Genomic DNA, 25627 nt, shown 5'->3' on the forward strand with positions numbered 1-25627 from the left:
CTGAACCTGGTGGGTGCGAGTCTTTGGCCCCTGCACCTCTCTCTCCCGATGGCAGCAGCGAGAACAGAGCGTGTGGATCCTTGATGATGTCGACCATTTTCTGTTTTATTTCAGATTTCCAGCAACTAGTTATTTTTATCTTCTAAAAGATTTGAATGAGTGGGGGGGGGGGGGGGGTTGTATATTTATATGGGTCTGGGACAATTTTATCAGACTTCATTTTCATTTCACAACTACCCAATATTTGAATTGTGGGTTGGTGAACACTTACAAAAATGATTGAAGACAAGTTTGTAAATTACTGGACAAACCAGACTGTTCTCCAGAAATCAGTGCTAACCTCCAAGCTCTGCACAATAACAAAAGGTTGGCTTCCTGAAAAAATAATTGGGGATTACGATAGACCACTTCAAGCTGAACAAGAAGATTATTTCAGATTTGCTGTTTCACATAGAACTTTCATTGAATTTAGCATTTGTTTAGCTATCAAACTGTTTGAGACGAATTGGAATCCTGAAATTTGCTCATGTCTGGGAGGGACAGAGGTCAGTGGTGAATTGTTACGTCCAACGAGAGCCAAACAAAACTGGTTCTTCTGCCCCAATCCCATCCTATACATCCCAATCGATTGACTTTCTGGAAGATTTCCTTCCTATTTCCTTAGGAACTTCACTCAGTCCCCATCCCCTTTTGCTTCCTCCTACCTTGATAAAGGACTCAAGCATGAAATGTCAGTTCTGTATTTTTACCGTTGCTATATAAAGGATATTGTTTGACCTGCTGAGTTGTTCCAGCATCGTGCATTTTTACCCCATCCCTGATTTGTATTTTGTGTCTCTCCCACCCTTCAATTGGAGGAAGGCTTCTGCTGCTGTACTTCTTTTTGAACTGGCCACCTCAATCCTTTTGACTGGTCCCCATTTGAGAAGAGTGCTCATTGGTACCCACTTCATCAAAATTGCAACCTCTGAAATTTTACTGGACAGATCTACATGTCCAATAGTATGTGGAAGGAAACTAATCCCCAAGATACGACACTCCTTGATGAAGCAGTCACAGAACGATTATTATACTTCATTTAGGCCTGGCTTTCACATTCTGGTTGGATGGATTCCTGAAGGCTGATCACAAGATGTCCTACCTACCTCCTGCTCCTCCTTCCTGTTATGTGAAAAGCAGAATGTCACTGAGTTCTCCAAATGGCTTTCTTTCTTGCAAGAGGTCAAGTTACTGACTCCATTTTAAGGTAATGTGTCTATTCCTAGACATGGGTCCAAATACTCCATAGAAGGAAGGCTGAAAAAAATGTATTTAGCGCCGCATTTCCTCTCGTCGACAGAATAGAAACACAGCAAATGCAGTGGCCGTTCAGACCATTGTTCCGGTTGTCGAGTCGATGACTTAATTGTGACTTTGGACTAAAAATAAACCACATCTCAGAGCTGCGTAAAAACCATCAGATGGTCCAGCTTGCATATTGGAACAAGCTGCTTTAATTTGATGCAACATTCTTAATGATTTTGAGAATTTTTAGTCTGAAATAGTCAAGTTTAAAAAAAACTGACTAAAAATACTGACATCCCACCGTGTTATCTGCTTCCGTTTGGAACCGTGAATATTTCTTATTTCTCTGGCACAAGCATATTTATTGCATGACAGGGTAGTTCTTACACGAATTCAAGGATTGAGAGGGACAGAGGGGTTTCTCTGTGTGAGAAATGAAAGGATGAATTCAGGGTGTTTTAAGAAATCTCTCATTTATAAAATCCAAAAGTACCATTTGGTTTTATTTTTAATTGTTAGGCTTTGCTGCAGGAAGATTTGTGCTGCTGGCAGCTCCTGCTCTCCAAAAGAGTCGGTCCCTGGCTCTGTTGGGCTCAGATATTGTCCGCTCAGTAATGTGCGTCTGTGGCCTCACCAGCTTCATCCTGGAGGCAGGAAGGAAAGATGAATGTCAATGGTTGCTCTCATTGTACTACAAGGGAAAGAGATCTGAATTTTCATTTCACCTGCTGCCATCTTATTACTGGGTACGGTGAAAGTGAAGGGAGGCGTTTAAGGGAGATATCAAGGGCAAGGTTTTTTAAAATATATACACAGTTGTGGGTACCTGGAATGCCTTGTCAGGAGTGGTGGTGGAGGCTGGAACATTAGGGGTATATGAGAGACTCTTTAGCATGATGGAAGGAAAATAGAGGCTTACGAGTAGGAAGGGTTTAGTTTTTTTTCGGGAGGAATATGTAGGTCGGCACAAGATCAAGGGCCTGTACTGTGCAGTAATGTTTTATGTGAAGGAATGTGCTAAATGGGGCATGAACAACTCTAATAAAGATAAATGAATAAGTGTTGTAGAGTGAATGATCATCTTTGGGACCATATACAACAAGAGTCAGTAACCCGGCTGGATTTGTTGGTGATGGAAGAGCAGGAGGGGATAATGCTGACATTGATAAGATTGAGGGTTTGCCCGGAAAGTGGCAATTCCAAACACGTGCACCTCTTGATGGGCAAAAAGAACCAAAACCATTTTGGCATCAAATTATAATCACACAAACAGGTCCTGGCCCAGAGTCTGTGCCAACCATCAAACACCCAACGACGCCAATATAATTTTTACTGAGACTGCCCCAAAGTGCTTTGCAAGGCATTATGCAACAACATTCGACACCGAGCCACAGAGAAGGTGCCTGACCAGGCTTGGTCAAAGAGATGATAGAGGCAGGCATGTTTGGGTCATGAATTCCAGAGACTTGGTCCAAGAGAAGCAAAAGCAAGGATTGATAATGGAGCACCGAAAACAGACTGTGCAATGGTGTCAAGAATAGAGGAATAAAACAGTGGGGTTTACTCTAAAACCTGGCCTCCACTTAGTGTCCATCCACATTTATTGAACCAGTGTCATCATGTGATCTCCAAGTTTCACCTGAGCGTTGTCGCTGTCCATGGCTCCCGTTTTCACGATATCAGGCGCACCCAGGCTGCACTCATTTCTGTAGGTGATGTGGTAACTGTGCAAATACAGAAGCTGTAATTATGGTGGTGAAATAGTAAGATAACAGTTTCAGGGACCAAACAATAAGTTTATTTTGGGCTGCAACAACTGGGAATGAAATCAATCACTCCTATTGGTCAGCCTGCCTACGTGTCACTCTTTCTTGCTGCCCTCCATGTTTGCAGGGAAACCAGTAGATAATGATTCTCCTCTTGTAACAGACTGGAGACCTACTCCAACTCTCCTCAAGGTAATGGGCTCTGCTTTTTACTGCAGGCACTACCTATTGCTGCACACAGTTCCATGGGTGTTGAAAAGTTTTCAGACCCAGCACTTAAATTTCTACATGTTAAAAATTTAGACATACAGCCATTTTGGCCCACAAGTCCACGTCACCCAAAGGACACCCAATTAACCTCCACTCATGGTATGCTTTGAACAATGGGAGGAAACCAGAGCCCCCAGGGAAAATCCACCTAGACACGGGAGAACATACAAACTCCTTACACTCAGCACGGGATTCGAACCCCAGTCCCAATGGCTGTAAAGGTGTTGTGCCAACGCCATTTGAACTTCAAGAACTTTGATGATTCTTTTTGTGGTGAAGTGAGCAATTCTGGTTTAACATGACATTAGGGAAATAGTTTGCAAACCTGTTATTGTCTTTTCTTGAGGTTGTAAATAGCAGTATGGTTCAGTGGGGATTTAATAGATGTGGTGCATTTGAACTCCAGGCTTGAACGAAAGCAAACAAAATTCGAGTATGTGAGCTTGAAAATAATGCACTGACATGGACTGAGTGGTTAACAGGAATGAATGGGTTATCTTCTTACGGGAGGCCGTGACCAATGAGATGCTGGAGTTGCTTCATCTGTAACCAATGATCTGGATGAGGGGATCAAGTGTAATGTATCCAGGTTTGCTGATGTACTCAATTGGGTTGCAGTATGGGCTGCAACAAGATTCAAGGGGAAACGGACAGGTTAAGTGCCCGTGGCAGATAGAATATAATATGGAAAACAGTAAAATGTTTTTAAGCAGTGAAAGTAAAAAAGGACATTGGTGAGGCCACATTTGGAGTATTGTGTGCAGTTCGGTCATCTAAAGAAGGCAGAGAAGATTTACTAGGATGTTGCCCGGAACTGAGTTACAGGGAAAGGTTAAACAGGTTAGGACTTTATTCCCTGGAATGTAGAAGAAGGAGGGGAGATTTGATAGAGATCTTTAAAATTGAGGGGTAGATGAGATACAAACCAGAGAACATGGGTTAAAGGGGAAAAGATTCGGGAAACATGAGGGGGAACTTCTTCACACAGTATGGTGGGAGTGTGGAACGAGCTGCCAGCTGAGGTGGCTCAATTTTAACATTTAAGAAGAATTTGGACAGGTACATGGATGGGAGGGGTATGGAGGGCTATGGACTGGGTGCAGGTCAGTGGGACTCGGCAAAAAAAGTAGTTCAGCACAGACTAGAAGGGCCAAAAGACCCTGTTTCTGTGCTGTAGTGTCCTATGGAGATAGACAAAATTTGTAAGGATTGGAGGACAGGACACTGTGGAGTGGAAGATGAGGCCTAGGACAGACAAGGCCCGATTATATATTTTTTATTTTAAACTAAGACATACAGCACAGATGTGAAACTGGAGCACCTGTAGGAAGCCCATGCAGACTCGGGGAGGGGGGGGATGTACAAACTCCTTACAGTCAGTACTGGATTCGAACCAGAGTTTCTGGTGCTGTAACAACATTGCCAATACCGCTACACTAACCGTGCTGTAAAGAATGGTGGGTAAGCTAGAGTGGGCTATTTTCTTGAATTGATTAGCCAGGCTCAGACCTACTCCGTGTCCCTCCTCCCAACCAAACACGTGGCTTAGCCAGAATCAACCAGAAATTGAATCCAGGACTGAATGGCACATGCTTCTGGATATACTTGGAGGAGCACAAGTTGTGGCTCATTATACTTTGGCAAAAAAGAGCAAAATACTGGAGGAACTCAGCAGGTCGGGGAACATCCAAGGAGGAGAATGGACTGTTGATTTTTTGGTTGAAATCCTGTGTCAGGTGTATCAAAGTAAAGGGAAGACGGGCAATACTCCCTCCCCTAACTCGGTTCTGAAGCAGAATTTTAACCCAAAATGTCAATTGTCCATTTCCATGACACACTGGGTTCCTCCAGCAGTTTAATTCTTGCTCCAGATTCCAGTAGTCTCTTTGTTACACTTTTGAATTTATGATGAGCTCACCCATCAATGAATTCAACCATCAGATTAGCTTCATCCAATGCCTTCTTATCCTGTAATAAGAAAGGGAAATCAAAATCGACATTTGACGATTTAGTTTAGAAACCGCCCTTCTAGCCCATGCGTCTGCACTGCCCAGTTACACCCTTGTGACTGATTAACCTACTGGAACGTGAACAGGTGGAGAAAGAAGTGGTTGGAGGTCGTGGGGGAGAATGTCCCCCAAAGGTGGTTAGTGACTCTGGGAAAATTGGGCTGATATTTTGCATTGGGGTCACGGTAGGATGTATCGGAGAAAGTGTTGCCCTGCCAACAAGAGGGATGTGGTTTACCAATGCCGGGGTCAGTCAATGAACGATGCAGGTGTGGGTGATATACTCTGTAATCTTGGAACAAGGTGGAGGTAGGTTCCGTTAAGTCTTGTACTGACAGAACCTAGTATCACCAGATGTGTTTTTCGGTCATGAATCTGTAACCCTGCTTCTCTATACATAGTGCCAGACCTGCTAATATTTCCAATTTCTGTTTTATTCCAGTTTGCCAGAATATGCAGTATTTTGCTTCATTATTAGTTTATTGTAAGATCGTATTGGGAAATGAAATCCTGAAACAAGTACCTTGGATCATGGTAACATGTGACAGTAAATGCGAAGTACATACAAAAGCAAGAACAGCATTTATAGAAATGATAAACATCCTAATAGCATCTGACGTCTGCCTTGGAACTCTCAGCTGCTACATTCTTCCTATATTGATGTCTGGCTGCAAGTCATGGACCATCACAAATGGAATGGAAAAAAGAATCAATGCAGCAGAGATGTGGCTTCTCAGAAGAATGCAATGCAGATCATAAACGGAGAGGAAAACAAACAAAGTTCCACAAAGAACAAAAACAAAACATTACTTAAAAGAATCAAAATTCTTTGGGCATATCACAAAAGAGATACATTAGAACATTTAGTTACAACTGGAAAGCTAGAAGGAAAAAGCAGTAGTGGCAGACAGAGTTAAATGATGGATAGATTAACATCATGGTTAAACGGGAGCAACAACTACAATTCAGAGGGCCAGAGACCGTGATGGATGGACAGACATGATCGCCCACACTGAATGACTATACAAAGGTACAATGACCCTTGATTTTTAACCCAGTTTTGCCGATCTGTCAGTCACTCTTCCAAAGACCTTTTCCATATCTAAGTGCATAGAAGAGTCGCAGTAGGAAGAGTGGAATTTGAGAGTAAAGGAGGTAATAATGGAGCTGTTCCTGTTGTATGTCATTTCTAGTTAACTCCCACAAAAGTGAAAGTTCTGGGGAAATCTTAAAATCCCCAAATTCAAAATTAATCCAAAACTTTCTCTATAAAGTGGAAATGAAAACAAAGGAAAGAATTGGAGCAGTTAATGAGATGTGAAGAATACCAAATGTTTTGTGGAGGCAAACTAATAAATGACTTGTTTAGTACTGTTGCATTGTGAATATAAACTATGGAATGATTTATATTGATGTGAATTCTGCAGTGACCGGTTGCAAGTACTGAGTCATGGAATTTTAACCAGGGGACCACAAAAAAGTAATTAACCCATATTTTGTGTAAACACAAAGAAATGATTTGATTTTATTTTACCTGTTCTTTGTTTCTGTCCTCTTTGTCTGTGATGTCAGATGAATCCGTGAGGGAGATGGTGTCAGGCAGAACATCAAAACTGTGGAAACAAAGAACGTTACAGGCAGATGCTTCGCTAACCTATTCTACAATCTAAACCTTCCCCACCTTACACCATCACCTGCTATTTTTCATGCATCCATGTGCCTATCCCTATTGTACCAGCCTCCACCACCATCACCCGGGCCACACATTCCAGGAACCTACCACTTACCTCTGATTTCTCCCCTAAACTCTCCTCCCCTTGCCCTACACGGATGTCCTATAAGTTCACCCCACAAAAAAAGTCCAGGCTGTCCACCCTATCTATGCCTCTCATAGTCCTGTACACCTCAATTAAGTCACCTCTTATCCCTCTTCACTCCAAAGACAAAGGTCTGTTAACCTTGCCTCTAAGACATGTGCTCCAATCGTGGCAACACCCTGGTCAATCTCCTCTGCACTCTCTCCAGAGCTTCCGCATCCTTACAGAACTGAACGTGAAAAGGTCCTGCATTTCTAATTCATACAAGTCATTCCTCTTTCCTGTTTGTTCACACTGACACTGCTGCTTGCTGGGATGCAATTGTATGAGCATTTCTGGAGCTCATTCCACTGATCATTTGACTGGGGGAAAGCAGCAAAAGTTTGATAGACAAGTACCAACCTGTCCTCTGTGATAGTCCAGATTCTATCACCAATGTGTATATGTACATATGTACAGATGGTCGTGTAGGATGACTGTGATTGGCTGAGAGTGTAGCCACACCTACTGGCAGGTCTTAAAGGATTGCTCCTAGCCAGACCAGGTCATTCTGGACTGGTCGACCTACATGTGATATGCTCCAATCTTCTAGTTAATAAAAGCCTTGGTTTGGATCAAAGCCTTGGTCTTTCGACGCGCATTACACCCTCCACTTGTGCTGAGTAAAAACACAACGCTGGAGAAACTCATCAGCTCAAACAGTGTACTTTACCTGTGCTCTATAAAGACACATGACTAACATTCTCTGTTGTATCTGTTAACATGACGAGGTCTCCACTTGCCTCCATTTATGCTTTCTGATACTGGAAAATAATCAAGGATGGAAAGTCTAACCTGATATTTCTCTATGATATCAAAGCAATGGCATTGATAGGAACCCAGCTGAGAGCAGTAATTCAACACGAGTCAGAGTCGAGGTAAATGATATTCTCAATTTATAATGTGACAAAAAGTGCTCTTTTTGTTTTTCAGAAATCATTTCCTGAAGAAGCTGTAGGATTTTGTTTAAAAACACGACGCTGGAGAAACTCAGCAGGTCAAACAGAGCAAAGAGAAAGATACAGAACCAACATTTTGGGCTTGAGCCCTTCAACAAGGTATGAACAAAATGTCGGCAGGCACCCAAACAAAATGGGGAGAGGGGCAGGGGGAGGAGCGTGGTCCCACAGGCAGGAGGTGATGCGTGGATAAGGAAGGGATGGCAAAACAGCAAATGGGAGGGGTGGGGGGAAAGAGCTGGAGAAAAGACAGAGAGAATGGGATGAGAGGGAGAACGGGGAGTGGTCTAGCAGAAACCAGAGAAGTCGATGTTAATGCCATCTGGTTGGAGTGCCCAGATGGAAAATTAGGTGTTGCTCCTCCAATTTACAGGTGGTCTTAGTTTGGCAGTGCACGAGGTCATGGACAGAAGTGAACATGGGAGTGGGGCGCAGAACTGAAAGGTTGGCCACTGGGAGATCCCTGTCACTGATGTGAACAGAGCGAAGGAGCTCAGCGAAGTGATCTCCCAGTTTGCACGCCCAGTCTCTCAATGTAGAAGAGACCACATCAGGAGCACTGGATGCAGTAGATGACTCCTGCAGATTCACAAGTGAAGTGTTGCTTCACTTGGAGGGACTGTTTAGTGGCTCTAGAATTCTGTGATTACATGTAGAGATTATCAATAGTGTAAAGACAAAGTTTCCAAAAAACATGAAGAGTGCAGATCTGTCAGGTGTTCAAATGAGGGCAACTTCTCAATCATGTTCTGACTGCCCCACCTCTGGATGGCATCAACTTTAACCAAGACTTGCAAAAATAGAAATATTGCCTACACAAGCCTGATCCCCGTCGTAATAAATCTAAAGAATGGAGTGAATAAATAAGACCACAAGACATAGGAGCAGAAATAAGCCATTCAGCCCATTGAGTCTGAGATTGCCCCCCATTTAATCGCATTTTCCTACTCAGTACAACTGTCCAGCCTTCTCCTTTAACCTTTAACCCCCTGGATAATCAAGAACCTATCAATCTCTGCCTTAAATACACCCAATGACTTGGCCTCCACCACTTATTGACCCTTAGACCTTTCAGCTTTCTGAGTACCTTCTCCCTTGAAGTAGTATCTGATACCCTTGGACATCTGGCACACCACTAATGACTTCCACAGTGAAGCAAAATATTAAAAGCAGCACCAAAGGTCAACAAAATATACATCATGGGAGCAAAGCAGAAGGATTTTTGAGAAGACGGATGGAATTGAATGAAGGTATGTTAAATATTTAGGGTCCCATTCAGTCCACACACAAGAATATTGCGTTCTGCATTACAGAAAAAACAGCGAAGAAATACAGACTGAATGTGAGTCGCAAGAATGGAAATTACATCTACTGGGAATGATTGAAGCAATCTTGAAAGAAAAGACTTGGAGATCATCTCAAAGACATCTTTGAAATCATTAATGTTTTGGAAAAAGGCAGATGTGGAAAGAATCTTTCCAATTGTGTAGTCGAGTCTAAAATCATGGGTTATAAGTACAACTCTGCCTTTAATGAACTTGGGTCAAGGAACACAGAAGTAAACAGAAATCCAACTCAGAACTTCTGACCAGTTCTGATGCAAAACATAGGGACCCACCTGGGGAAGGGCTCCTCAGTGTTATTGTTGTAAGCTGGCCGGTTGATCACTTCAACTAAAATGTTGCTCTCACGGAGTGACTGCACGTCCTACAAGAAATAGAAATATCCCTTATCCAAATTATTAACGTATATAACAAAGAGGGTGCCAGCGCTGATCTCTGCGCCACGCCATTGGTCCATAGGCTTCCCATCACAAAATTAACCTTGTCATCATACTTCCATGACCAAACTCAGCTTGGATCCAATTTGCCAACTTGCTTTGGATCCCATGATCTCTAACCTTTGCAGTTCCCTCCCATGATCAAGATCAGACTGAAGTCCAAGTACAATACAGGTAAGGGAGCAGTGATACGTGCCCGTCAGGTTGAAGAGGATCCAGAAAGCGATGTTGCTCTCATGGAATTCTCTTGCCTGGTCGATATATATTTGCGCTGATGATGGTGTTGGTTCTGAGCTTCAATCAGCCAACAAACAAAACTCATTTCACATTCAATAAATAAGAAATTTTAATTCCACATTTTAAAATTATTTTGTTACCTGTACCTCAACTTTGTTGGTGGCCTCTGCTATTTCAGGAACAACATCAGGAGCCGAGTTTGTAATGTCAAAACTATAAAATGGAAAGGACAAGTTTAAATCTGTTGAACCCTACCGTGCTCTCTGTTCCTTCTCAGTAGATGAGATCACCCACCGCCCATTACCTGTCTGATCAGCCTGGCATGCATTACAGCCAAATGCAATCCTGCCCTAAACTAATAGTCACACAACACCATTAGTGAGGAGTGATCAGGAATGGAAATCCTCGCTTGTTTACCACAGCTAACAACCCAGCTCACAATCGTGAAATGCTAATAGTATTTAGCGGCATCCTGATCAGTATCCCTGCTAAGATCAAGTGATACAGCATAAATGTGGCATTGGACATGGGGCGCGTAACTTTTTTATTGAATTAACCATCAAACTTTTTTTAAAGAACGGAATACAATTTTCTTTCATTGGGTGCACATAATCCATCAGTCTTTGATGTAACATCATATTTCTCATTCATAAAGTGAGAGAATTAACTTTTTGGACTCCGACCATTTTTAACCTTTCATAATATCTACTCCTGACTGGGTCCATAATGAACACCAGTATGAATTAGTTGGTGCTGGGTATAACAGAGTATATGTACTTGTTGGTAGTTCCTGTAAACAGGGATACAGAGTCTAGTGGGGTTAAGACTAAAGGTGCCTTTTGACCATTGTACAATAATTTTAGTCATTTTATACTAACTTGCTTTTCCATTTACAGGACAGCTGTGGCTGTACTGTTAGTGGCTTCAGGTCCTTTGGCCTCCAACCAGCATCACAGCAGGTTCTGTTTTATGAACGGTAACCGGAGGCAGGTCCCAGTGATTTAGGCTCAGCCAGAGTGCCCCGATGCTCTCTACCAGATCAAGAGGACAGAAGTTGAACATAATCTGTAAAAGGAACTCAATGGGTAGAGCAGCATCAACAGAAGAAAAACAAAATGGCCAACGTTTCAGGCCAAAACCCTTCATTTGTCATCATCCAGTCTTGATGAGGGATTTTGGCCCAAAATGTCAACTATTCCTTTCTTCCCCCCCCCCCCCCCCACTGATGCTGCTCAGTTCCTCCAGTAGGTTGTGTTTAGCTTCAGATTCCAGCATCTGCAGTCTCCAGGTAGAATAGAATGCCTTTTCCAAGTTTCTAAACATCTCTGATCAAAACCAACATTTTGAAATCACTGAAGCTATTTAAATAGGATAATAATGATTTTTTTTTATCATTTAAACCAGATTCAAGGTGTGATTAATTCAAAATCAATTCTAATAGAGAAAAAAAGCTCTTTGGTGAAGGTTTCAACTCTGTTCAACTAATGGGGCTTCCCTGAATGTGTCAACTGTGTTGGTGTGGTGAAACTGAGGGACCAGATACAATATGCATGTACCCCCTCCTCTTAGTTCAGTGCACTGCGCAATTGTTGTGGAGTTAGTGCTGAGACATATATATATGTAGTGCCCCAAAAACCACCATTCTGCCATCATTGCAATTGTATAGGAAAATCACTAATTAATTGTGAATAAGCTCTACATCAGGGGTGGCCAAACGTTACATTCTTTGACATGTAACGTGCGGCTCGCGGCAATACCTTACATGCCATTGTGGGTGTGGCTTGCGATCGTGGCTCTCAAACATCTGAAGTTTATGGTATGCGGCTCTTACTTTAAGCAAGTTTGGCCACCCCTGCTCTGTATCCAGGCATGGGCTGAGGGGTGTATCCCTTTGCCGTTCCATGCTATGTTGTACAATGAGGTTCAGCTGATTCCATGGTAGAATCACTGCAGGAGTCTAAACTGTGGAGATTAGAATAACTGTATTAACATTCGTAAAACCAATTATAACTTTATATTGTCAACGTTGACAACAGATGTTGGCAGGAATTAATATGTAGAGGTAATACCGTCTGGTTCTGTGAGGTCAAACATCTGAACCCATATATATGGCAAATTTAGGAGTGGAAGAAGACAATGTATCTCATCCTCCAAATACTAAGAGTGGGAAGATTGGAAATAGGTTAAGAATCAAAGTTGGAATTTTCCTCTGTCTGTAACTTGCATGGACAGCATAACATTTGACCCTCCTGTGATTTGAATTTACTCTAATCTTGCCTGTTAATGAGTTCAACGAACACACCAGCCTCATCTTCTATCTCCTGCAAGAGATGGAAGTCACACTTAGCAGTAAATATTTGACTTTTTTTTGTTTTGGTTTGCTTAACTTTTAATCTAGTTCTGGTCTGTGTGGCAGTAGTACAGTCCAAACTGAGATTTACATAATATGCCTTGGTTCCACACACCTCAGCAAAGTTGGTATTGCTGGGTCAACTAGTTTTGAATGATCTGCTGATCCCATCTTTCTTTCTCAGTTGGAATCATCTCGTTTGCTGAGATGAAAATTCTTCCACCTATCACGAGTTCCACTTGGGGAATGATTGCTGGCCAGAACAAATTATCTCAATCTGCTTTGCAATTACATTGGCCAGGAATATCATATACTTCACGAACAGCATGGGTTTGAGGGCTGAAGGAACTGTTTCCATTATTTAAAGACATAGCCTTTCTTACATTACAGGCAAGTGGGCATCCCTCCTCTGGAGTGATCTTAGTTCTTAGTGATCCTGCAGAAGGTCCAGGAAGACTGAAGTCCAGCACACCTTGTTTCAATAACAGCTATCCTAAATAAAAACTACTCTGGGGCCACCAAAAGATCTGTCTACACCAGCCATTCTCAACCTTTTTTTTGCTCTGGCCCCTTTCGGACTCTGCTCACAGTTTATGGGCTCTGTTCCCTGTGAAGCAGTCAAGTTTAGATGGTTTCTTCCTACGATTTGAGACCGTGGGCCCCTTAAACCAGCTGTATGCCCCTCCCCACGCAATGAAAATAGCTAGTCTACACTATTGAAACATCACTTTTTTTTCTTGCATTAACTCCCACCGTGAATATTTATTATTTTTATACAATACAGGTAGTCCCCCAACTCTTGCTCGTAATGGGGGAAAAGGATTGATTGTAACTCTGGTTTGGTCGTAAGTCAGGGAACGGGGACTTCAGGCTGCTGCGGGGAACGGGTACTTCGGAATGCCTCCGGGAGCAGGGACCACTGTATAGAGTATTTATAAATAATTTTTTTTTAAATTTTGGTCATAGGTGCAGGTGGATGTAACTCACATAGGTCGGAAATCGAGGACTACCTGTATAATCCTTGATATCCAGTACCTACAGGGATTGGAAGATGCCAGTTAAAAGAATTTTCTGGTTGCATGACCGACCACCGGGGGCACCACTTTTAAACTGTCCTTTTTTTAAACCTACAGGTACTCCCGACCTATGTGACTTGCATCCATCTGCACATGCGACTGAGATGGTTTTTTAAAAAAAATACTGTACAGGTAGAATGCTCCCTTGTCCCTACCAGGAGGCCGACAGCCCTGCTCTTGATGGGAGCCTGAGGTAGTGCCAGATAACCAGGGGCATCGGTGTCATCTCACAACCTACATTGGCATTTGTAGCGCATGCACAGATTGCCGTCACTCCCTTTCCCTCTTCAGTATTTCTGTGCATTGTACTGATGTACATGACAATAAACTCTCCTTTACTGAATCAGTTGGCACCACCTACTCTATGACCTCCCCCCCCATACCTCCAACCTAATACTTGGCATTGTTAGGTAAAGCCTGCCCTGAAAACATGAATGATATTGATATTTGTGCAGTTTATGAATTTCAAATTAAGCTGCTCCTTTCCCTTCAAGAACATTCTTCATGTCAAACAAAGGAACATAAGCCTTCAGGATCCAATCTTGGATAATCACTCTTTCCTCTGTGTCACTGAAGTAACTGGTTCTAGTGAAAAATCATCATTTTTCAATAGAAAAATCAAAACCTCAGTTATAAATTTAAACAAATTAATCTCAGTTTCTTTCTTTCTGCAGACGTTGCCTGATCTGGGTGCTTCCAGTATCCTCCCTGATTTCATATTTCCAGAAACTACATTTTGTATCTCACACATTCAGCATTGTTTTTATTCTCTCCTCCACTACACTCAACCTTTTCACCTTCTCCCAACAGATCAGTGGCAATTAACAGGACTTCTCTACCTTCATCAGATTTCGGCATTCCCTTTCAATCTCTAGCCGACCACAGACATTTAATTTATTCCCCCACCCCTCCCTCTTCTCTGTCATCTAAATCATTTTTAATTTCTAACTTTTCCAGATTCTGACACGTGAAATGTTCATATTAAATCCTCTCCTTCTTCACAGATGCTGACTAGTTTGCTCTGTACGTCCAGCATTTTCTGTTTTCATTGCAATATTGTTGCTTTTCCAATTCAACAAAAGGAGCATTATGTGATTTTTTAAGATAGGGGGTTTGAATTAATCTGGAAAATTACTGCCAAATGTATCCGCAGATGTATTGTTTGTGTGTCTGGGTGTGTGTCTGCGTGTTTTGCACCGAGGACCAGAGAACGCTGTTGTGTCGAGCTGTCCTTGTACAATCAGATGACAATAAACTTGACTTATCTTGCAAGAAAATAAACAACAACACTGCACTAAAAAGACCGAAACCAAAAAAATTTATTTCAGAGGGAAGATAATAGGGATGTTTAGGTGAATCAGATTTTGCCTGCTGGTTATAGGTCAGGGAACACAAAGCAGTAGGAAGATTATTTGATGGCATGAACAGTGTCATATACAGCATGAAGTTCCCCAAATCCTTAATACTTCTCTACCCATTCTGCACATGGAGAACCAACACAATGTCAGGAGAATAAAGCAACAATGCATTGATATGTCAGTCTAGGCTCTACAATCAAGATATTTAAATGAAGTTTTCTGACCTTGAGATCTTCATTTCCTTCAGACCTATCCTCCTCTTCATGGTCTTCCAGATACCCACTTACAACTGCAAGCCTTCATCACAGGAAAAGAAACCAAAATGTTATTAAGCCAATCTCTGAAGATGCCAATTAGTAATCTAGATGGAGCAAAGACATCACGACATGCATGAAGGAAGACCTCATCCATTTTCAGGACCGGCATCGATAACATTTACTGTTCATCCCTCATTGCCCTCGAGGTGATGGTGGTGAACCACCTTCCTGGAAAACCACCGTTCTTTTGATGTAGTCACTTCTTCAGGACTGTTGGGTAGGAGATTGCAGGATTTAGGCCCAGTGACCACAAAAGAAACAGCAATTGATTTCCAAGTCAGGACAGTTTGAGTCCTGAAGGGGAACCTGAAAAAGGTGGTATCCTGATGCACATTCTGCCCTTCAGATAGTTGTAGGTTTGGAAGGTACAATTCAGTCTTTTGAAATCTCTCTAATACCTTTATATACTTTTTACAAGGCAACTAGAAATGGAATTTCTATACTTCCTTGCTTTTATTCTCCATGCCTCGATTGAGAAAAGACATCTATGCCTTATTAACCGTCTTGCCCTATTCTTTAAATCATCAAATTCTTTATTCCACATTGCCTTGTTTTGCTCTTCCTACTAGGAAACACTTCATATTTTCCTGTCTTAAACTTCATCTGCCATGCGTCTGTCCATTCTCCCAGCCTGTTGTCATTGATCACTTTTTGCAGTACAAACTGCCAAGTTTTGTACCATCCCCAAAATTTAAGACTGTGCTTTGTGCACCCAATCTAGGTCATTAATAGACATCAAAAAAAGTAACCGACCACCCTAGGAAAGGGCATCAATTGCCTGCCTACAGTCTGAAAAACAACAGCTTACACTCTGAAAAGCAACCATACACCAGCACCCCCTTTTCACTTAGCTAACTTTGAATCATATCTGTTCCATGAACATCCCTTTTATGTCATATGTTTTAACTGTGTTGATAGGCCTGGTGCACAGCACCTTATTAAAGTTCCTTTGGAGGTCTATAACCATTAAATAGATACTTGCATTGTGAAGTACCAGGCCTAACTTATTATAACCATATAACCATTGGAAACAGGCCATGTTGGCCTTTCAATTCCGCACCGGTTCACTGATTTTGTGCGCCCTCTTCAGGCATTGGTGATTTGAAGTGTTGAATTTTATTGGCAATGGAGCAACTTCTTCAGTCATATAGATGTTGACAGTGTACTGTCATTTTTCAGAGGCTTTTATCAGAAATAAACTTCCAGTGATTGTAAAAACACAACATTGGAGAAACTCAGCAGGTCAAACAGTGAACTTTATGCAAAAAAAATCAAGATGCAGAACCAACGTTTTGGGCCTGAGCCCTTCATCAAGCTATGAGCAAAATGTAGGCAGGTGCCTGAAGAAAATATGGGGGGGGGGGGGGGGGGGAGGGGAAGAGAAGCAGGGTGAAGAGCACTGTCCCACAGGCAGGAGGTGAGAGGTGGATAAAACTGGGGAAGCAGGGATGGCTCTGTGAATGGAGAGCTGGAGAAAAGGAAAGAGGGATGGGGAAGAGAGAGAAAACAGGGAATAGAAATCGATGTTAATGCCGTTCGGTTGGAGAATGTCCGGACAGAATATTAGGTGTTGCTCCCTCCAATTTATGGGTGGCCTTTGTTTGCAAGTGCTCGAGGCCATGGACAGACATGTCAGTGCAGGTATGGGGCACAGAACTGAAATGGTTGGCCGCTGAGAGATCCCGGTCATTGAAATTCAAATGGTTGGCCATGCAATGATTCACATTTCAAAGCAAGAATTGACCTCACCACATGTTGTAAATTATTTCTAGACTGGGAACCTGCTCTGGAAACAGACTTTTTGTACTGGTTCTATCAGGAGTAAAGTTCAGTGGACACATTCTTTCTCATGGTTTTATTTAAATACCACTGATCTGGAAAAGGAGGAATAATTCCATACCAAATTTGGCATTCCATACTGTTCTCATGGTCCTTCAGACTGGCAGTTCCTTCATCTCTACCTGCAGATTGAAAAACTTGCAAGTCAAAACTAAATAATACAACATCATTTTTAAAAGCTATAAAAATGCTGACCTTTTTTTCAGATTTTGCTGCCTATTTGTATTTTAATTTCTAATATTCAGTTGACAAATTAATAATACATCATAATACACCATTTAACAGGGTCACGTGAAGCCATGAATTGCAGATGGCGGATGGTTTTACAAGCAGATTCTACAAATTGGAATTTATGGTTGTAAAACTAAAACGCTGGGCAAATAAATCTGCTGATCAATAGCCAGGATGACCCGTCCATTATGGACACTGCAACTGAAGGCAGCAACGGGAAACCACGTCAGTATTTTTCTCTTGTATAATCACGAATTCAACATCAACTATGGTCTCAGCTCAAAGATGGAGCCGTCACCGAATGAGAATAGGAGAGGCAATAACTACAATTCGGAGGGTCAGAGATTGTGACGGATGGAGAGATATGATCGCCCACGCCAAATGGCAAGACACCTAAATGTTTTTTCTGCAAGCTTATAAACTCACTCTTCCAAACATATTGATTACATTCTGAATTTAACTAGTTGCCTAAAGATAGTTATACAGCTCTTAACAGTTCATGGCACATTGCAAATCACTTACTCAAATCCCAAAGAACAATGATGACTCAATTAGTAATTTCCAAAGCTGAAAAGAAACATACATGCAAACAAGGATGGTTTGTAATTGGCTTCAGTGTGTTTTCAGAGGTGATTATTAGAACTGCTGTTTTTAACCCCAAAATTCCCTGTTACGACATGCAATCCTGCACAATGGCAAAGTTCAGATTTATTGTAAGAGTACATATATGACATCAAATACAACCCTGAAATTCTTTTTCCTGCGGGTGAAGCAGAATTTCTACTCACTGTAAACTATACACAAGAAAGAAAAGATTCGTAGAGAAAAGAGAGAAATGTAAACAAGGAAATAAATGTAAACGAACTGTGCCATACTGAAAAAATATTCAGTAATATATAATGTACAAAGTAAGAGTCTTTAAACAAGTCTCTGAGTGAGTTTGTTGTTGAGGAGGTTGATGGTGGAGAGGGAGCAGCTCTTCCTGAACCTGGTGGTGCGAGTTGAGACTAAGGTAGCGTAGGACTCAGTTCTGATACACTAGAACAAATAACCAATGGTATGACTCATGGTAGGAATGGCAATTTAAACAAGGTTGAGTTATGTTCTTGCTTGTGAAACTGGACCTCAGATGTGATTCTCAATATCCCAGTAGCTTCCATTATCACCTTCCCATCTTGTCAGGTTGCAATACCAGTGGTCATAATCCCCAATTATCACCCCCTTCCAGCTGTTCCTACTCTACTCTTTTTTGTGACCCATCTTCCACCACTTGACTCTGTTTGTTCTCTTGTGTCACTATCGAGCTCTCTCTCCCTCTCTCTCTCTCCCTCTCCCCCCCCCACCGCCCCACTTTGTCTGGCACCTGCCAATTATCTGCTTCCACCTCCCCATCTGTTCATGCAGCTTTCCAAATCATGCAGATTTCAGAGAGCAGGAGACAATGACGTGTCAATGAGCATGTCACCGTTAAGCATGTGCTAATTGGTGCTGTGTTGGGTGGGTCACGTCTCCAGAATGGAGAACCATCTCCTTCCCAAGATCGTGTTATATGGCGAGCTCTCCACTGGCCACCGTGACAGAGGTGCACCAAAGAAAAGGTACAAGGACTGCCTAAAGAAATCTCTTGGTGCCTGCCACATTGTCCACTGCCAGTGGGCTGATATCGCCTCAAACTGTGCATCTTGGCGCCTCACAGTTTGGCGGACAGCAACCTCCTTTGAAGAAGACCGCAGAGCCCACCTCACTGACAAAAGGCAAAGGAGGAAAAACCCAACACCCAACCCCAACCAAACAATTTTCCCCTGCAACCGTGTCTGCCTGTCCCGCATTGGACTTGTCAGCCACAAACGAGCCTGCAGCTGACGTGGACCTTTACCCCCTCCATAAATCTTCGTCCGCGAAGCCAAGCCAAAGAAAGAATTGGTGACGTGTTGGCCAGGAAACAGAATAAGGCCACTAAAATAATCTTTCTTGGATGTTTATTCTCAGCAGACAGGAGACACAATAAAAACAATGCTGGAGAAACTCAGAAGGTCAAACAGTGTTGAAACACAAAAGTCTACAGATGCTGTGATTGTAGTAAAAACACACAGAAATGCTGGAGGAACTCGGATATATTACTGAGGTCTCGGACCTAAGCCCTTCTTCAAGGAATAAGCGAATTTTTGTGTATTTTTACTTAGATCAAACAGTGTACTTTATACAGCAAAGATAAAAGATACATAACTAATGTTTCAAGCTTGAGCCCTTCATGAGTAGAAGCAAAATGTAGGTAGGCATCTGAACAAAATGGTTGGGGGGGTAGAGAGGAAGGAGTTGTCCTCCTCCTGCCTCTCCACCGCCCAACCATTTTGTTCACAAGCCTGCCTACACTTTGTCCATCCCTTTACGTAGGGTTCAAGTCCAAAATATTTGCTCTATAAAGTTCACTGTTTGACCTGCTGAGTTTCTCCTGCATTGTGTTTGATCTCTGTAGACTTTTGAGTTTCACTCTAGAGGGGAGACACAGTTGGATCTTAATCTTTCAGTCATAAAATTCTTACCAGCCAAAGCAAAGCATTTCTGGGTTTCTTTATCTTCTGTCAGCAGGAACATGTCTCTATAGGCACGAATCATCCGCCAGCAGAACTCTTTTCTCTTACCATACTGCAAGTTAGGAGAAACACCATGCTCAGCAAGATCGACTTCATATTTTACCAATATAAGTAGTACCATTTGCATTTATGTGGTTAAGGTCTTACACCTTTTAAAGCTTTAGGATGTTTTTACAACCTCTTTTTCCTTTACAACCAATGAAAACCTCCTTAGTTCCACTTACTGTTGAAATGGAGGAAAAATGGGAACTAGCGTCTGTACCCGTGATAATGACTACTTAATCATTTTTAGCACTACTGATCAAGGGATAAATACCATTAATAATCATTCTGAGGCAATGAGAAAATATTCTGGATATTTAAAGAGGGCACGCAAAATCTGTGAGGACCCCTGCCATCCCGCACAGAGCATCTTCCAGCTCCTCTCACTGGGAAAGAGACACAGAGGTGTCAGAGCCAATACCACAAGGCTGACGAACAGCTTCTTCCCACTGGCGGTGAGATTGCTGAATGACTTGAACTGCTAAAACAACTCCCCATGACATTACTATTTATTAAGAATATTTATTTTAATATATGTATATAGGTTCTGTGTACAGTATATGGATCATTTGTCCCTATGTCTGTCTGTGTGTTTGCACAGTTTTTTTCCATGGACTGGAGAACGCTGTTTTGTCGGGTTGAACTGATAACAATTGGATGATAAACAAACTTGAACTTGCATAATAGTCTGATTATCAAACTCTGCTCCTGCTCTTGTTCAAAGAAAACATAGAATAGAGTTGTCTTTCTTTAATATTATAACAAAATAGAACATCTATCGTTATAATTGATACGACATGTATCAGCCAGCAAGGGGCTTAGAGGCTGAGGGACCCACACAGGCTGCGAGCTGTTGGCGAGTTGCAGTCAAAGGATTCACCCAGTCGGTGGGCTGCTGGAGACTGGCTCACGGGGAGCAGCTATCGGAGCTGGGATGAGAGAGGATGCTGAGGACAAGAAGGGCTCCCGAGGGGGCCTTGTGCGTTGAGGGATCATGTTGGGAGTTTTGGACCGGGAGCTCAGGTTGCTGATGGTTTGAACAGGAGTCTATGCAGCTGCAGAGGCAGGGGGAGTCGCTGGAGCTGAATCCACGGACACCCAGTGTCTCTGAAGGGACTGTCATTGCTTCTCTTTCTCTCTTACTGCAAGGGGTACCGAGCTCTTCTAATGGCAGCTCTTTGTCTGCCTTATGGCAGGCAGAAGGCAATTTTGTGTAATATAACATTCTTTGTTATTACTTGACAATAAAGAAATCTTGAAAAAGGCTATTTCTCCAAGGAATCCATTTTGAAGAAATGTTTTTTTCATAGGTGGGAAGCTGGTTTGCTATTGATCTTCCCTGCATTTATTTCCCATGTAACCATTCACAGCTGTGGCCTCCTGGACAATTTAGAAGCCAAATTGCATGGTGCAGATTAAATATCCATATAAGCCAGATATCAGCCAAAAAAGTGGTCATTCCAATTAAAATATGCATGTTGGAAAGAACATTAAAACCATTTAAAATTCATTTATCCAGTTGATCAGAGCATTAATCTTTTATATTTGTTCATCTTTCAGTGGGCCTGACAAACATTGAAAGAAATGGATCCAACAATTTTTTTTTTTTTACCTTATTTTTATTGTCTAAAAGGACTTTGAATCCTTGTTCTTGCTCTGCTTTGGTTCCATTATGCAGTCTGTCTACTGCTTGCAGTAGTGAACCAATTTCATTTTCATCATCTTCAGGTGTTTTCAAGGTCTGGGTAGAGTCACCTTCCGGCTCCATAGAAGAGGAGAAATTCAGAACCTGCACCAAATTGCTGACCTCTTCTTCATCCTTCTCTACTTCTGCCTCACTTCTCGTTGTAGTAGAACTGGAATAAAGGAATTTCAATGGTTGTCAGCTCATTTACGTAAAAGACGTCAATGGAGTTGGGTGACAATGGAATCTTGGCCTGACGCGGACAAGAGAAAATTGGAGTTGCCATTATAAATATTTAAAGGATAGAACAGCATTCCACTGTTGTGGATGGTGAAAAGTTTGGCAAACACAACAAAAAGTTACAGAAATAAGACAAGATTAATTGTGGAGTTCAAAATATGAGATAATATTCAGAAAAGGTTTGCTATCTCGTCTTTTTTTAAACATCACTGAATATATTAGTGATCTTCAGTTGGTGGTCCTTTCAATATTGTGAAAAATAATAAAAAGGAAATTAGTGGATTTCTTAAAAAATACTCTCAGTAAATAGTCCTTTTTGTATTTTTAACATATCATTAGTAATAATATTAAGATCCATAACAGGATGTTGGAGTTGAATTTGGTCATTCAGCCCAGAGTTTGCTCTGCTATTCGAATCATGTTTTTCCTCTTCTGTCTTCTGCCTTCTCCCCGTGACCTTTGATCCCCTTATAAAGAACCTTTCAACGTTGCTTTCATCTTCTTACATTTGCCTCCATAGCGCTAGAGGTTCACTTTTTTTCCGTTTCTCAACTTCCTGTCCTAAGAGATTTTATTCTGAAGTTTTCAGTAACCTCTCCTGCACTCTTCCCTCATTTTAGCTTTATAAATACATTTCCAATCTGTTGAACCTACCCCCAAAACTATTTGGATTACAGTCCTGATTATGCAGTTCACCAGGACTTTGGTACGTCACCAGACTCTTTGGAATTTTCCACAGGTGCAGCATGGAGAGCATTCTGACTGGTTGCATCACTGTCTCTGGTATAGAGGTGCCAATGCACAGGACAGGGAAAAAAAAACCGACAAAGTTGTGAACTCGGCCAGTGACATCACTCCATTGAAGACATAACAAGAGACAGGGTCTTAAGAAAGCAGCCTTTATCCTCAAGTACCCTCACCACCCAGGCCCTGCCCACCAGGAAGGAGGTACAGGAGCCTAAAGACGAGCACCGAACAGCACAAGGACAGTTTCTTCCCCTCCGCCATCAGATTTCTGAATGTACAGTGAACCATAGACGCTACCTCACTTTCTATTTTTTGGGGTTTTTTTTTTGTATTTATAGCAATATTTGCACTACAATGCTGTGTGAAAAACACATTTCATGACAAAAAATTCTGATTCTGACCCTGGTCCCAGCATCCCACTGGAACAGCTCTCTCCTTCCCCAATATTGGTGCCAATAACAGGAATTCAAACCCACTTCTCCCACACCAATCTTTAAGACATGCATTTAACTCTCTAATCTTCTCGACCCTGTACCAATTTGCACGTGTCTCAGGCAGCCAACCAGTGATTAGTACCGTTCTTGTCCTGCTTTTCTGATTTCATCCCGAGTTGCTCAAATTTCCTCAGCAGAACCTCTTTTGTAGTTCTACCCACTTTGTTTTGCCATGACAACTGGATCTTTTCCCTCCCATCCATAAAAATGGTGGTGGAATAACAAATTCAATCCATTACCCAATTTCCTGCCGAAGATGAAGAAATGAAGAGTCAGCACCCAGGCCAACCCTGCCATCTGTGAATGATCCGCCTGTGAAGGCGAGCACCGAACAATCCAATCCAGCAGGGATTTCTGTCTCTCTGTTGATTACAAAGGAAATATGAATTCTTGATTTTCAACACCAGCAAAAGATTTAATGTCAAATCAATCTTTATAGGTAGAACTAGATGGGGAGGTGTAGATAAGGGGGGTTAGAGAGGGTTGGAGAGTTCTGGGGGTTGGGAGTAGGGAGGGCGAGCCCATTCCGGGGGGGGGAGAGAGCCCGTTCCGGAGGGGGGGGTAGAGATGGAGCCCGTTCCGGGGGGGGGGGGGAAGAGAGAGAGAGTCCGTTCTGGGGGGGGAAGAGAGAGAGCCTGTTCCGGGGAGGGGGGGAAGAGCCCATTCCAGGGAGGGGGGGGAAGAGCCCGTTCTGAGGGGGGGGAGAGAGCCCGTTCTGGGGGGTGGGTGGGGCTCAGAGTCAGGATGCTGGTGTTACTGGTCCACATGTGCCCAAGGGGAGGGGGATGGGGGGGTGGAGGATGGGGGATATGGGGGGATGGGGAATATGGGGGATGGGGGGATGCAGGATGGGGGGGATATGGGGGATGGGGGGAATGAGGGATGGGGGTGGAGGATGGGAGGGATGGGGATATGGGGGATGGGGGGGATGAGGGATGGGGGTGGAGGATGGGAGGGATGGGGATATGGGGGATGGGGGGATGCAGGATGGGGGGGATATGGGGGATGGGGGGGGATGAGGGATGGGGGTGGAGGATGGGAGGGATGGGGGATATGGGGGATGGGGGGATGCAGGATGGGGGGAATGAGGGATGGGGGTGGAGGATGGGAGGTATGGGGGATGGGGGGGATGAGGGATGGGGGTGGAGGATGGGAGGGATGGGGATATGGGGGATGGGGGGATGCAGGATGGGGGGGATATGGGGGATGGGGGGGATGAGGGATGGGGGTGGAGGATGGGAGGGATGGGGGATATGGGGGATGGGGGGATGCAGGATGGGGGGGATATGGGGGATGGGGGGAATGAGGGATGGGGGTGGAGGATGGGAGGGATGGGGGATGAGGGATGGGGGTGGAGGATGGGAGGGATGGGGATATGGGGGATGGGGGGATGCAGGATGGGGGGGATATGGGGGATGGGGGGATGAGGGATGGGGTTGGAGGATGGGAGGGATGGGGATATGGGGGATGGGGGGGATGAGGGATGGGGGTGGAGGATGGGAGGGATGGGGGATATGGGGGATGGGGGGATGAGGGATGGGGGTGGAGGATGGGAGGGATGGGGATATGGGGGATGCAGGATGGGGGGGATATGGGGGATGGGGGGATGAGGGATGGGGGTGGAGGATGGGAGGGATGGGGATATGGGGGATGGGGGGATGAGGGATGGGGGTGGAGGATGGGAGGGATGGGGGATATGGGTGATGGGGATGGGGGGGATGGGGAAATGGGAGCCTGTGCCCCGCTGCTCCGTCACTGACCCGGCTTCGCTGCCGCTGTCTGAGGGTCTCCCGGTGCCCGCCGTGAAGGAGTCGGCGCTGCCCCTCCGGGCCTCGTGTCTCCCCCTCCCCCGGCCCCGGCCGCCCCCCCCCTGCGCCCCCGCGATGCCCTGGATGCAGTCCTTCAGCGAGGACACCTCTTCCCTCAGACCGTCCACACAGGCCTGGATGGAGTCGAGATGCCGGCGGATTTCCGCCTGTCCCTCGGCGGGGGCGGGGCTGGAGGCGGGGCTGGAGGCGGGGCTGGAGGCGGGGCCGGGGGCGGGGCTGGGGCCGGGGCTGGGGGCGGGGCCGGGGGCGGGGCCGGGACTGGGGGCGGGGCCGGGGGCAGGGCCCTTCCGTCGTCTCCACGCGCAGTAGATGGCCGAGGCCACGCCGGCCCCGACCAGCAGTCCCGCGGCGTTCAGGCGCTGCTTGCGGAACATTGGCCGCCCGTCCACGATCCCCCTGGCGCCGCGCCGCCCGTTGCCAGGGACGCGCGAGCGGGAGGCGGGGCCAAGTCTCCAGGCGGCCACGCCACCTCTCGCGAGACTCGCGCCTGCTGTTATGGCAACGGCCGGACGCGCCTTGTCCGTCCATCATGGCGTCCAAACAACAGGTCATCGGTTCCAAGGTCAGGCAAAGGTCAGGCAACTTAAATTAATCCACGTCACGTTCAGTCGAGTCAAGTTACGTCACGTTAAGTAACATCATGTTAAATTAAGTCATGTCAAGTT

At 44.0% G+C, this 25627-nt stretch overlaps 2 protein-coding genes across 3 annotated transcripts in view; one reads left to right on the forward strand and one right to left on the reverse strand.

The window, feature by feature from the left end:
* Positions 1–1757: 1757 nt before the first annotated feature.
* On the reverse strand, positions 1758–25601 carry LOC138748099 (regulator of microtubule dynamics protein 3-like). The gene is made up of 14 exons (XM_069907788.1): positions 25590–25601; positions 24894–25477; positions 23373–23495; positions 21581–21824; positions 19876–19978; positions 17163–17223; positions 15170–15242; positions 12439–12482; positions 10308–10374; positions 9763–9851; positions 6864–6942; positions 5239–5288; positions 2924–3008; positions 1758–1928 (listed from the first exon to the last, which is right to left on the reverse strand). Exons 1-14 carry the CDS (start codon positions 25599–25601, stop codon positions 1893–1895), a joined length of 1650 nt encoding a protein of 549 aa, XP_069763889.1. The 3' UTR covers positions 1758–1892.
* LOC138748461 (cdc42 effector protein 2) overlaps positions 25194–25627 on the forward strand; it is a 61430-nt gene continuing 60996 nt past the window's right edge. For both annotated transcript variants that reach the window (XM_069908721.1, XM_069908724.1), the window contains exon 1: positions 25194–25535. The gene's annotated coding sequence lies outside the window, so the exon portion shown is untranslated. The remainder of the gene's footprint in view (positions 25536–25627) is intronic.

This window comes from Narcine bancroftii, chromosome 13, assembly GCF_036971445.1.
Source record: "Narcine bancroftii isolate sNarBan1 chromosome 13, sNarBan1.hap1, whole genome shotgun sequence".
In the NCBI taxonomy this organism is placed as follows: Eukaryota; Metazoa; Chordata; class Chondrichthyes; order Torpediniformes; family Narcinidae; genus Narcine; species Narcine bancroftii.

Coding starts and splice junctions, on each gene's coding strand:
- LOC138748099 (XM_069907788.1), bottom strand. Junction 15,243..17,162: donor AGTATGGAATGCCAAATTTG/GTATGGAATTAT, acceptor CCTGTGATGAAG/GCTTGCAGTTGTAAGTGGGT. Junction 10,375..12,438: donor TTCGTTGAACTCATTAACAG/GCAAGATTAGAG, acceptor TCCATTTTATAG/TTTTGACATTACAAACTCGG.